The sequence below is a fragment of the Thermobia domestica genome, chromosome 3, assembly GCF_964235325.1.
Source record: "Thermobia domestica chromosome 3, izTheDome1.hap1.1, whole genome shotgun sequence".
Classification (NCBI taxonomy): Eukaryota; Metazoa; Arthropoda; class Insecta; order Zygentoma; family Lepismatidae; genus Thermobia; species Thermobia domestica.
The window spans coordinates 158,543,018-158,558,135 of NC_137456.1; the positions used below are offsets into that span (position 1 = coordinate 158,543,018).

The 15,118-nt window shown below is 36.5% G+C and overlaps 1 protein-coding gene across 3 annotated transcripts in view; it reads right to left on the minus strand.

Annotated features, from left to right (window-relative positions):
• mle (dosage compensation regulator mle) overlaps positions 1 to 15,118 on the minus strand; it is a 127,123-nt gene that overhangs the window by 70,510 nt on the left and 41,495 nt on the right. For all 3 annotated transcript variants that reach the window (XM_081751938.1, XM_081751937.1, XM_081751939.1), the window contains 5 exons: positions 14,467 to 14,513; positions 13,918 to 14,147; positions 9,145 to 9,309; positions 7,177 to 7,374; positions 342 to 555 (listed from right to left, as the gene is read on the minus strand). In XM_081751938.1, the coding sequence (XP_081608064.1) occupies positions 342 to 555; positions 7,177 to 7,374; positions 9,145 to 9,309; positions 13,918 to 14,147; positions 14,467 to 14,513 (854 nt within the window). The remainder of the gene's footprint in view (positions 1 to 341; positions 556 to 7,176; positions 7,375 to 9,144; positions 9,310 to 13,917; positions 14,148 to 14,466; positions 14,514 to 15,118) is intronic.

The window sequence follows — 15,118 nt, forward strand, 5'->3', positions numbered from 1 at the left end:
TAAAATTCCACTTGCTACCATTCACGACCTCTATGCCTCCATCCCATATCGCATCAAGGCTGTTCTGAAGGCGAAAGGTGGCCCGACACCATATAAAAATCTGGTAAGTTGCAATTTCGTTCAGGTCTTTCCATTTTTCTGATCACCATCTGTAGCTTGGCACGGTAAATTTACCACGACAGATATTTACGTAAGTATTCACTCCGTAATAGTGTATGCTTGAAAATATATGCTCACACAAACACGTATATTGTCTGCGACAATATGATTAATATCTAGGTTTTAAATATCAATTCTGATAACCTACGTAAGAAGATACTTATCTTACAATGGAAACTTACCCACAGTACAAAACAGAATGCCGCCATAAGGTCGTGGAAGTGCTGATTCAAATCGAACACTGTAACCACAACTCAATCCGACTGTTTCTGATCTTTCGGCAGCGACTCGGTCTGACACCGATACAGCCGATATACGTCGAGGTTGCGTAATAATCACGTTGCAATAGGCACCTTGTCCAGACTGAATGTAATCGTCGAGAATATACTGACACACCTACAAGACAATTAACACTTGTATAAGGCAAGGCTGTATACTTTTAACACAACTGGACACCACATAAACAGTAATAAACATACCATTTTAATAATGAATAAATATGAGGTTTGTACAGAGAAACCGATTTTCCTAAAATATAATGCTACTTGTTGTTTGTGGAAGTTATTTAGATTTCTTCAGGTTGTCTAAAAAGAATTGAGCCTTTGGAGGTAAATATATAGGGAATACATTTATTGCGATTTGAAAAAAACATTATGAAACCACACATGCAGAATATCGTTCGAAGACCTTCCATTTTTTTGGCAACACCATAATCCCGTCGCTATAGAAATTTTGTGGTTCCTCGCAAGCAAAAAAAAAGTGATACGTGGTTTTTACTGACCTCTTGAAACTAACTTTAATACCATTCAGGTAGTCCTGCAGAGATTGAAACAAATAATAGTCTAACGGTACCAGGTCCATAAGGGAATGCGATAAGACCAAGTCCTCCAAACCAAGTTCTCTCAATTCCAGACGCATCATTAAAGACGTACGCAGTCTGGCGTTGTCAGCGTGGTATACAACACCTTTTCTGCTGACCAGTTGCGGCCGTTTATTTTGAATTGCTAGGTGCGCTCGCGTTCGCTGTAGACAGTACAGGTCCGAGTCTATCGTTCTTCCCGGCGGCAGAAGATCATGATGCGCGATGCCCTTACTACCAGGAAGCACAGCATTACCTTCCTGGACATCAGTGTGAGGTTTGCCTCAGATTGTTGAGCTTCTCATTTGAATACAATATTTTTCTCACATTGTTGTCGTAGACTATTCATTTTTCATCACTCGTAACCGACTGCTTCAGAAAGGCTCGAGTTCACTACGTTTCAGTAGGAATTCGCTGATAGAAATTCGATGGAGTAAATGCTTTTGAAAATGAAATGAAATCTTTGAGTTTTACGTCCCACGGTTATGCCGGTTAGGCTAAAGGAGACGGTGATGATGAGAGATGAGTGAAATGGTGGAATGAAGAAAGTGGGAGGAAACCCACGAGCACGGTGTTTGTCCACCACAAAGTTCACTTGGCGGGGACTGGGATCGAACCCAGGACCCCAAGCACCAGAGGTGAACGCTCTACCACTGAGCCACCGCGCCCCCGTAAATGCTTTTGAGTCGAATCATATGGCACCTCAAAAGTCGAGATTCTTTTCGTAGCTAGCTTACTCCAAATGGTTTAACACTTATTGGTAATGGATGTTTAGGTTCTTGGCGATGTCATGACAGTTTACATGGCGGTCTTACTTGTTTTTTGCCAGAATATTATCCACTTTTGCTGTGATTCGTCGCCCACTACAAGGCGTATCTTGGACATCTCCACGACGAAAGTGACTGAACTATCTTGTAGCTGCTGCTTTTGATAACGTATCTTACCCAGATAAACACTCCAAATTTTATCACGGGCCTACGCAGCATTCTGCCTTTACTGAAATAAAACTAAAATGTAGCCTAGATAGTCTTGCCATAGTTTTGCGGAAAGTTTACTTATTTCCCAACGTAATATCTTACGTTTGATTGTAAGAACTCCAACACTTTTTGCACATATACTGTCAAATGACAATTAATCTTTACTCGCTGCAATCACATATATATCTTGAGATTTGGGACACTAATGCCATTTCGTGTCCAAAAGGCTCAATACTTTTTAGATTACCTGATAGTTTCCTAGATATAAAAATGCATTGTTTCAACGCGTCTTCCACTGCTGGAACGTACTTTTAAAAAGGTCTGGAGGTGTCCTAGCACTCTTCTATGGATTGGAAACTACGACCTTTTAAGGTGATATCAACTTGGAGAATAGAAAGAAGGCTGCAAGTGCCAAATTGGGCGAGTAGGTTGATAAGGGTACAAGTCATACTGTTCTTCGCCAAAAAGTCCCTAATAAAAAGCGCTGAAGCTAAGAGCATTGTAATGGTGCAGTATCATGATTCTTTTTTCCCCCGTTTCCGATCTCTTGTTTCTCACAGCCTCTCTCAAATGCCTCACTACTTCCAAACTATTTGTTTGAGTTTTAATGGGGACGACTAATTCAAAATAATGTTCTTTGTTAACAGTTTGATCACGTGGAATGTATTCATAATGAACACCATAAAAATAAAATAAAACAATAAACACCCGTTTAACGTTTGAGCGACCTTGATGTACTGTTTTGAGTCTCGACGAAGATTTTTCCACCTAATCGAATGACTGTGATTTTATTTCAATGTCATAGGCATACCCAAGTCTTGTCATCTGTTACGCTGTTTTCCAAGAAGATATAGTCTTCGTTTACACGATACACATTTTTTTTTTTTTTTTTTTGGTTGATTTGTTAGTAACCGTGGTATGAATTTTACAACAACGCATGTTCAGTTTTTCAACTGATCACATGACAGGATGAGTTACTAATTTCTCCTTTCTCAGATATTTCGCGGGTGGTCAAACAATGATTTTTCTGTGAAGCATCGCACACTTTCCGAACGTGAATGTCATTACATGATGATGGGCGTAGAAGTTTTAACTTGTCTTCGATGAATGATCTTCTGGTTTGAAAAGCTGAAACTGTTAATTAACTCTGGGTTCAGCTTATACATTTCTCCTCGTACACTTTCAGCAGTTTTCTGTCTTATCCAATTGAACAGAAAATTTAATGCACAAATGCTCTTCCAAAACCTCAATTTTCGCAATGTCATACAATCGTCACAAACAAGAAAAACAAATTCACTCCACCGCTCTCAATTTACACAACGAGATACAGCAGGGTGATGCATTTACCGTTAAAATGCTTAAGAAGACTTCTACTACATGGTACTGACTTTTTTTTTTTTTTTTTTTTTAAGTTCGATTTGTTTCTGGGCAGACTCCGAATACCACTAGACCAGTCACGTATTATCTGTAAAACTTTTTGAAAGTCAAAGATTATTATTTTAAGAGAATAGTAGTATGGATGTACTACTTCTGTATGCCATCTATCGTTTAGATGTTTCTCAACCTGGGGATCGCGAGAGGGTTTCACGGGGGTCGCGAAGATAAGCGCAAAGAGATAAATATAATTAAAATCTAATACCGGAAAATATTTAAATATTATTTTGAATTTTGTTCTGATAGGCATATTTTTATACAAAAAGAAGTCTACTAAACATTTTCAACATGTGCACTTGTTTAAAAATCAATTTAAATGAAAGAGATAAGATATGAAACTAATGAGAACTGCATATTGAAATACCAGAAAAATACAAATGCAACAAAACCTGCATATTGAAATACAATTAAAATTGAAAGCTAATGAGGTACCTGAGCATGGTGTGATTTCACTAGGGAGGCAATGCCCAATTCAATCTTCGTGACGCACATTATCAAATTAAAATACTCAATAACTTTTTTAACAACTGACGAAAGTTTTTTTTTTTTTTTTTTTTTTTTTTAAATAAACCAAAACTGGAAACCTTTTAATTTTTCATCATATGACCCAAAATTAAGGGAGTTATGAAGTTTCAAAATTTTCCAACAGCCTCCATTTTGAAACAGTTATGACGGATCGGATTTGATATTTGTAATATGAATGAACTGACCAAATTAGATTTTAATTCATTCGTTTTTAGTGAAGTTACTGTATCCACTATGTACAAGAAACGGATTCTGCTATTATAGAAATAGGTGGATATCGTGAGATCTCCGCAATAGGTATATTAAAAATTCCACACAAGTTTACTACAAACCAGGAACTATAAGGGGGGGAGGGGGTCCTGGCAAGAGGATGTGATAAAATGGGCTCCTGTAGAAATTAATTTGAGAACCACTGGTTTAGATTAAGAAGAAAAAAATTAAAAAAAAGAGAGAGAACTTGTGATGGAGCAGTGGCTGAATTACACTATATCTGGGTATGGAACCCTAATATCTTAGAATATAATGAGGAAAAGCGACCAATTTCACTACCCAATGTACCCTACAATATATATCACGTAAAGAGCCAAAATTGTGTTGTAATACGACTAGTATCGTAGGAGGTACAGCATAAAAATAAATGAATGAAACAACGAATTTTCTAACTACTGTATCATTTGAAAATGTACTTTGTAGTGTATCCAAGGAAACGGAGGGTTGTAGTAAAATAGAATTGGGTATCAAGAGTATTAACACAATATTATACGATGTGCAATGTTGAGAAACTATCATACATCAATAACAACGCACTATGTTCTCATACGTACGTAGTTTCTCTTGTTTACAAGAGATGACATGCTTAGACACGACAACAAAAAACGAATGGGACTGGAAAACGACAATATGTTGATAAAGATTTGCTAGTTTCTGAAAATGTTAGAGCTAACTATTGTACAATATGTTCTGATGAACAGCTAGAATAGTTTTATACGTATATCCAAATGAATGTATGTTTGAACGGAACATAATTTATCACTGCTCATAGTAAGGTGTCGGAAAGATTGTGCATCTCATGTGATAGTGTGATTTACATTATAAGTGATTTAGTGGAGAGTGGCACAGTGATTAATAAACAAACGTAGTACGGAGGTAGCAAGGTGTTACAAAATGCGGCATTTGTGCTCGAATGCGAGTATACAGACATGCTTTTCGTCTATGGCTTTTGCAACGGCAGTTGAAGGCGTGCAGTAGAAGAATATAGGCAACGGTAAGCTGAATGCAAAACACCTGATCGGTGCGTATTTTTGCGTGTGTGTGTGTGGGACATTACGCAACACTGACATGTTGCCTAATACACAGTTACTATCTGAACGTCCCCGGCAGAACATTCCTGACAAGGAAGACAATATTTTAGCAATGGTCCGAAGAAGTCCTGGAACTAGTATACGCAGTATTGCTACACGTGAACGTGTGTGCACGATCGTACGTGCATCGGATTCTAGTCGATAATGGTTTACATCCTCTTCATATACAACGGGTGTAACATCTCCATGCAGGGGACGGTGAGCTGCATGTGGAGTTTTGTCGGTGGGTGCAGGCAAATAGAGATATACTTTCATATATTTTATTTATGGACGAATCTACCTTCACTCGACAAGGCGTGAACAATACCTGAAACTCACATCAATGGATGTATCATAGTCCGCATGCAACTGTCCAGGAACGTTATGCAGTGAACGTGTGGTGAGAGATGTTGATAATTTGCTTATTGGCCCCGTTATGTTACCAGGACGAATGATGAGCTAACATTACCTGTATTTTTTTGTAGCAAGATTTCCCACTGCAATTAGATCTTCCCCTAGCCACAGAAAAAGATTGTTTTTCCAACAGGACAGGGTACCCTGTCATTAGATGTGTATGATTGATCATCATCTTAACAAACCTTCCCGCAATTCATGGATCGGCCATGATGGCTAAGTCCAGTTACCACTACGATCACCAAACACCTGTGGAATTTTGTACATAGTGTTGGGTGAAGGAGATCGTGTACGGGAGTAGATTTTGTACACGTCAAGAACTTCATCAGACCTTTGCCACCATACGAAAGTGTCGGGCTGATCTGAGGTGGGCTACAAGGCATGTCCTAACACAAACTGCTACATGTATTGAAGTTGATGGAGGCATTTTCGAACATTTACTGTGATCCCTAACGCAGTCAACACTCACGACTATCCTGCAGATAAGAATTCCTTTCATTCGTTGTTGTGCCTAAAGCACGCAGTTCTTAGCACTGCCACCTCTTGGCAACCAAGAGGAACTACGTACGTATGAGAACATATTGTGTTGCTACTGATGCATGATAGTTTCTTAACATCGTACACTGAACACTTGTTATACGATTTTGTTTACTTTACAACCCTCTGTTTCCTTTGATACACTATGAAGTACATTTTATAATGATGCAATGGTTCGAAGTTTGGTGTTTCATTCATTCATTTTTATGTTGTACTAGTCGTATTGCAACACAACTTTGCCTATTTATGTGATATGTATTGGGTGGTGGTCACTTTTGCTCATTACATTCCAAGATATTAGGATTCGATACCCAGATTTAAGGATCAAAATGTGGAAATTTTTGGATTCCGGAATTTTGTCCTGGATACTGGAATCTGTTAGTGTAACGAATATAATACTATCTAATGCCCATTACGTGTGCTACCTACCTGTTTTTAAATTCCTCAGGTATCTTCATTAGTTCCGCAGATATCGGCCTTGAAAGCAATGTGTACGAAACAGAGTGGTACTTTCATATCTCGAAAAAGAAGCGGAATAGATCCATTGTTTATAAAGGTTTTTTTTTTTTTTTTTTTTTTTTGCTTGTCATGATTCATATTATCGTTCCTCAAAATATTGGCCCTTTCTTGGTAGACACCCTATATATATATATATATATATATATATATATATATATATATATATATATCGTTACTGCACTGTACGAGTGCCTTTCTCTGTCTTATCTCCCGGTAAACGACTTGAAGAAAGAATAATCTACACAGCCACAAACGCATGGGGGATCTCTTTTTCACACTTAGCACTTTTACGGTTTGCTTCCTTCCTATGTAAATCAATACTACATATGGTTACAACCTACAAAAGAAATATTAAATCATACGACTGTGCATATGAATTTTAGTTTTGTCTGTATTAATATAGCTAACTTGCCTGTGTTGTTTTTCCACATCCAGTGTTTCCTCGAATGATTACCACTGGATTATCATTTATGGCTGCCATTATTTCTCCTCTCATGGCTGCAACCGGCAGTTGTGCTCGTTCTTTAGTCATAGCTTGCAGAGAAGCATCACTCTGCATTCGTTCCCGATAATTATTCAATAAATCCTCACTGATTTGCTCCATTGTTGCCTATGATTTAAAAAAAAAAAAAAAAAAAATCAAGAGATTATTATACGTGCACAAGAAAACAAAGTATAAAATTTGTATTTCGTAGCTCTTATACTTAATTGGCATTCACTTCTCTCACAACACATATACGAGTTGGTTGTACATAAATTCAAGAATCACATCTTTCTTCACAAATAGCAATGAGTATATAGTTCACTGAATTCTTTCCGCACAAACTTAATTTCTATATTAAATTTTACAACTCAATATCGAATCAGTAAAGAACGATGTAAAATGAAGACTGAAATATAGAATTTAAACAAAGCGACTGACTTCCAATATAAATTAATGGTGATATGCACGCGAAACTAAAAATGAGGTGGAGATGGGATTACATACTGTATACCCTTTTAGGATAGAAAGTCCAATTAAAGTTCATGTGAAAAAAGTAGAGAACATGAGAGGGATTCAATAAACAAAAAACAGGCCTGGGTAGAAGAACTGAGTCAGAAAGTGTTAAAGGTTCAAGAGAAATCAGAGGAACGAAACAGGACTTTTCTTAATTATGCTATAAATAAGCATAATTTTCTGCAATGACCGAAGAAACTATGCTAGACGTCCGAAATATTGCTTGCAGCATTCTACTATCTACAATATTTAATCATACATGTATTTGGCCAATTCCCTATGTCGTGCTCTATCTCCAGTTTATATAACTAATGTTTTCGGCAACGGAATGTAAAAGCTGAAATCATTAACTATGCAAACTGAGAATATGATACAACATTGGTGGTACATTTAACAATGCATTATTTACGTACTACAGCTCAAGTTTGAATGCACAAGCATTAAGAACGAGCCAAGGAAAGGTGAACCCCCTCAGTCATTGATACCGACAACACTGAAGACGCGAGAATTTAGTACTCTTGGACGAAAGAAGCACTATCTATATTGAACTAGCTGCCCTGTGGTTTCCGTTCACTATCTCTATTTTAGAGTGAACAGAGTGTTGTGTTTGTAAGTATCATACCAGTGATGAACACGGAGGACAATTAACCATTTCTTTTTTTTCAGATTGGAGGAAATGAATGAACTCACTAATCAGCCTGAAAACAAAAGCATCCATGGAGTCATTTCACATCAACCCATCGAAGGAGGAAGAAAAAATAATACAACCCACTCGAAGACGGTGATCTTTCAAGACTGGAAGCAATTATTATGACAGATTACTAAATTTTTGAGTGCGATACCTAGAGGTATTAAGGCACAAAAAGAATGCATACATTAACGAAAAGTGTGCTTTCTTGAGTGACGGTGCTTCCAGTCACAGTGCACAATACACAGATAATTTGTGCTGTGGTTACACTCAATATATCCACCATATTTGCCTAATTTTCTCATTTTTAGATTCTCCATAACAGAACTAGATCATCTGAAATTTTCAACGATCCATCCAAGAAAATACAGCATACAGATTCCATTTTTTCCGCGTCATATGCGAAGAGGACATTTCTTCATTAAAACTTAAGCTGTTAATAAATTACTGACACTTGCGCAATTTCGCTTTGCAAAATTCTCGAATTCAAAATGTTGATGAGAGTACCTTCATGTATAGCAAAGGAAAATTGGCTGTTTATTTATTATTATTTAGTTTTTATTGTAAGCTTGAAGAACCGTTATATATGAAATTTTACTCATAAGAGAAACCTTGGAAGGTTTCTTCGCAGTGTCAAACATTTTCACATTTCTGAATTTTGATTATTAACAGAAACCAATCTATTATTTACATACATGAGCAAGAGGTCCTTCATCAATGTTACATCCTGTCCACGGATTCCAATTTGGTTGTGGAGGTGACCAAGGTACAACACCAGCACTTTGTGCCTTTGTAGCAGATTTGAATTCTTCTAATACATGATCTGTCACTAATGAAATTGGCCCATCTCCCTGCGCAGGCTGAAAGACGAAACATGAAAACTCAAAAATAAATAAAGATATAACTACAGTACTTACCTATTTGTATTTCTTAATGCAGATGAACAGAATACAGAAAGATATAAACCTGATTTATCAAAAATGACTGCATTTTAACTCCCATGACATGTGAAGAACATTTCGTCTGTTACTCTTTCAGTTATATATATTCATGGTTATCAAAGTAATGGAAATACCTGAAGGTAATGCAATTTATCTGATTAATACAGTGAGAGACATCACTGGCCTACAACGTTCTGATCGATGTGGATTACGGTTAGGAATCCTATTTCTGGGATTTCGGGATCTATGACCATTTTAGGCCGTAACGTATGAGGGATGACGTTTTGCGCGATCACATTACCCGTGGAATTGGAAAAAAAAGGAGGCAGTATGGGACCTTCATGTCAGGTACCATCCCGCCATTTGACCAGTGTTAATGAGGAAGCCCCGTAAGACTTCACTCAATATGACTGGCCTGAAAAGGCTTCTACACATTCTCGACCGTGTGTCCCCACCGGAAGTCGAACCCGGGAAAACTCGTCTCAAAGGTAAAAGCGTTAGTGAATAGGCTACGCGGGGCCACCTGATCGACTGAAATGAAAGCATGCAAGTTATGGGTGGTTTCTTGAAGAATATTGTATAGTTCCTCATGCAATGTAGCACTCAGCTCCATCAACTAGGATGGAGGAGAATACCTGCTCCAAAGTTTGAGCTTCAAAACTGAAACGTCCATGCAATTACTAGCAATAATACATTTTGCGAATGTAATCACAGAAATCATGAATTACCAGGAACTTTTGCGACTAACAGCATCAAAGAGTCGCCATCATATTTCTTGGAGTGTCTGCCATACGTAAACACGGTCTGTTTTTGGAAATGAGATGAAAGAGGACTCATCGGACATTACTACGAATTTCCAACCATCGACAGTCCGCTTTCGATCTTTTCCGTACCATTTTTGCGCATTGTTCTACAACCTTTGGTGACAAATTTCTTTAATTCTTCAATGCTCAGTGATTCTTGTCGCTGAGGCGTCTTTTCTGTCCGGTATTATTCTTCACAAATGATGCTTGCCATGAATTCTATAAGCCATCCTAGAAAGGTATTCCTTTTTCATCATCACATTAGCACTATAAACGATCACCTAACGCATCAGTAACAACGGCCAGGTACTGCATAAACATCTTCAGTATTACCATCTCACACATCTTGCTGATGCACACTATAGGTGTTCCCATTATTTTGATTACTGTCTACATATATCAAGAACTGATTTTATATACTGAAGCGCTTAGATGATAAATTTGTGATGTACAAATTGAAAATGAAGGTAAAATTGACCGTCACAACTTTGTCCGTTAACGTTCATCGTTTCTAAATATCTGCACTCAGACGAGGACTCACTTGCTATCGACAGCGAGACGCTCGTCAAAGCAAGAAAATTAAAACTTTTTTTTTTTTTTTTTTTTTATCTAATTTGGATAAACTAAGTACACGTTAGAAACATTGAGAGTTCTGTTATCTTTATCTCCGACTCAAGCTCCAAAAGTTAGTTTTGTCTTTATATGTGTGAGTAGTTAAAACAATAACTCTTTGTCCAAAATGCTGGTGAGAGCTCATTTCTACGCAATTTCTCACGGGAGCAAAAGTCACGAGTCATCACCAGTTGCCCAAAAGACATCTAAGCTCGTTCCTAATTGGACAACTCGTGTTGATCAATCAGTAGTGGACATTTTTACATTGAGTATGTAGTTTGGTGGTAAAGTGACGGATGGTGACCAAGGAAGACGCAATTCAGTCGGGGAAGAGTTGACCAAGGAAATACCACGGAAAGGTCGGACAAGAAACCGAACTGGCGCAATAGTAGTGTACAACCATTAGTTAGTGAGCCTCGTGTTGTATTAATGTAGAGACCATTTAATCCTTTAGTTCGATAAGTGCATAGTAAAATAAGCCAAATTAAAGGGCATATTTTCGATTGTTAAGTGCGTGTATGAAACTTAAAACGCCAATTAGACAGGACTGTGTGCGCAATTTGTTGAAGATTCACAAAGTCGTTTGAGGATTTGTAAACTACTTAGTTTGGAAGCAAAAGCCATCGCCACAGATCGCAACACAAAAGGAGAGTGTAAGTAAAATTAATTTTCTCGTATGTCAGAAGAAGAGGAGTACAGTAGTTTAATCGCTTGAAGATTACATTTCTTTAGAGTCATATTGAAGAAGGGATTACATGTTTATTCAGTACGTCGAATGCGAGCTTGGTAGAAAAGAGAAAACGCAATTGAGCATAAATGAGTCAATTTTTAAAACCACTTATATTTTTGGGTTTATTTGCATATTCCATATATCAATTTTAAAAGGAAAAGGAAAAAATGGAGTTAGGTTAGCATTCAGTATATATACACGGTTGTAAAACAACCACATTATAATTGTTGTGAATACTTTTTATCTTGTTCTTATATACGTTTAGTATTTTCATGTTTGCATACGATACGGCACGGCAACCGTAGTGTATTATAATGTAAATTGATTTCAAAGCTGAAATATAATTGTTTTAAACGTAATTATCACTTGGATCGTTATTTAGTGTTAAGATTAAGATCTTTCATACCGCGAGGACATAGGTTGCGGGATGTACTTCTCATTTGTAGTTGAAGTAGTGAGCTATCCCTCGCACTGAATATAGAGAGGAAAAGAAGCGAATAATTTAATTTTGGCAAATCGATAGCTCAGACACAACCGATCACGTTGCTACCAATCCTCATTCAAATCTCCCAAGTTTGGATGACGATTGGCAATGCATGATATGTTTCCTGGTGGGAGAGATTGGGAATTTTATATTTTTCTACGTCCTGATTTTAGTGTAAGGGTAAACTGACGTAGCCTCTTACACCAGCGATAACACATTAAATAAAGTGTTACGTAGCATGATTAACATGTAACACGTGCTTGAACCGCAATAATGCAACGCTTCAAAAAATGTAACACCTTTATTCTCTAAGCGCTTCATATACTAACACATATGCATACTATATATAAAAAAAAAAAAAAAAAAAAAATAGAGGAACACACTACAAAAGTATCCTTCAACAGACAGGGAGAGGAAGTAGTAGGGAAAAATAAATAACAGAAGCGTCAAAGTGAGCACCACGTTGAAAAGCTGGGTCATGTGATAGCGTTATACATAGATGGAGTTTAGTAGAGGAAGAAAATCTTGGGGACGGGTGCTGATAGCGATGCAAGAGTGCGAAAAAATAATGAACAAAATTTTATAATGCATAAGATCTAAATGGTAAATTGAGGATGTTTACCTACATTTATTGCCACATGACTACTAATTTTATTCGGAACTATAACTGCATTTATACCAGTACTTCCAGACTATGATCGATCAAAAAATCTTGAATTACACGGACTTCAAAGAAACTACAATATATTACTGAAACATACAACCAAAAGGGATTTCTAATACATTTAGGAAAGGCATCACATACTAGAAAAGTTTAATTAGATAGGACGAGGAGAAAATAAGAGAAAACGCTCAACAAAAGGGAAAAAAAAAGTAGTTGCAAAGCGTCCAACTGGTCACCATGCTGAAAAGAACGATTACATGATAGTATTGGCACGCAAGTAGAAATAAATTAAGAAAAAATGCACACACAGCAAAAATGAATTTAAAAAAATAGAGAAATTAAAAAAATAATTACGAATAATATTAATACATTAGGAGGTAATTCAGAACGAAAAATAGAAATAGTAATAATAAAAATGAAAAAATTGAAATATATGGGGAAACTGACTTGAATGTAGTTAGTATCGTATTATAGACGGACCAGAGACCGGTTCCAGGAAAGGCTGGTTATGTATGTTTGTCTCTAAAACGCTGGAGGGATTAAGGAAAGTATTCTACGGCAATTAACAGATGTTGTGGTCAAAGTGCTATTGAGACTGGATGTGTATTATGGAACAGACAGATGGAGAACCTGAGTATTCCAGAATATCCGTTTGTTAATATGAATCAAAAAGACGACTTAAAGTTTCGGTAACAGATAGAACACAAGAGTTTCTAAAAATGTAAAAGTTTTCGATAGAGTTTAAGACAGTGTAAGACTACAATGTAATACTGAAACCTTAAAAACATTCTTTAAGCGATTCTAGACGAGCAGCACAATTTTGTTTCTACGTAAAGGCTCCAGAATTGATTCATGCATAATCAAATAGCGACTAATATACAATATTGAACTACTTTGTGCTGATACCTAACAAGTCAGTGCTTCATCGAAGGGGTCATGAGATAGGATACACGGCTTCTGGTTTGCCATCGTTCGTTTCGTTTAATTTCTGACATTTTAAAAGCAATGCGCACAGAACAAGGTTTCAAAAACATGAGAAATTAATACAAATCCTAAACGGAAAGCTGAAAGCCTTGTGCCATACTGCGTTTAGTCGTTACAAACAGTATTGAATGTAACCAAGGTCCTTAATTTCTCACATTTACTGTTATCTTAATTATACATCAACTACTACTTTGTTAACATTATATTACATTCTACAAATTATGAACCCTAATGATAATACTAAACTTACAATTGGAGTTGGTTTCACCTGCATGCTCTCAAGAATATCATACAACTGTCGCTCAAGTTCAGGGCTGATCTGTACTGGATATGGCTTTAACTGTTCACTTTCTTTGGGCTTCTTCAGCGTACCGCTAAAAGCTTCAATAACACCCAAGTGGAAAAGTTGTCTTACTAATGACAGAGCACAGCTTTTTGATGCAGACTGTTTATTTGAACCTGTTTCACGACCCATAATTGCTGTAAATGAAACAGACAGTTCAATCTACTGTATAAGAAACATATATGTGCATAATTATGATAAAATAATATTGCATCTGTCAATTTAGAAACTTAATAGTAAAAAAAAGCTTGGCATCATAAGATTTACAAGGCAAACTTAAGTAAAAACACTATAAAATTTGTCTTCACTTTTTCGCAGTGTCAGGTTCTCAGCTAATTCAAATCTATTTAATCTATCAGGTAAGTTAATGATAATTTGATTTGTGCTAATTTCATAAATGGTATTTACTGATGCCAGTATTAAGCGATACAGATGACATGCAGTAATAATACTTACTTCTTTTCAGTTGTTTTACGTAGAAGCTCATTTCGGCAACAAAACTCCTGAAATGTAAAGATTGAATATATTAGATAACGTACTAAATTGCTCTGCTCTTTTCTTCTTTTAAAACGCCATCTCTTTTAAGTCTCACACGTGGACTATCTCTTACTTGCTCTATTTCCTAACAAGTAACAGCTACTAGCCGAATACGTTAATATCTGATGAATCTGACAAGACTAAATTTTAAGCAATATATATTAACTCTTCACACTATACAAGTTTAGTATATTCACATAACTCACAATAGGGTCTTATTTCGTATACCTACTGGGATTTTGCAAACATATCCCTAACGACAGAATAATTGAACACTTCTTGTAAACTTAGCTTAATATGGAAGGAAAAGAAGAAAAATACAGTATGATAGGAGAAAAAAAAAATCGTATGAAGATGAAAAAATGAAACTGAAGTACCAGCCACATTAAGTCCTACACAACTGTAACCAGCTGATATCAAGATCTGACAATATAAAACTGAAGAACATACTGCCTACATAAATAGAATTTACATCAAATAGTAAAAGATGCTCGGAATTAATGAAATGAATAACATACACTTACTACCATCACAACTGAATTTAAATACTCAATGATAATCCAGAATATAT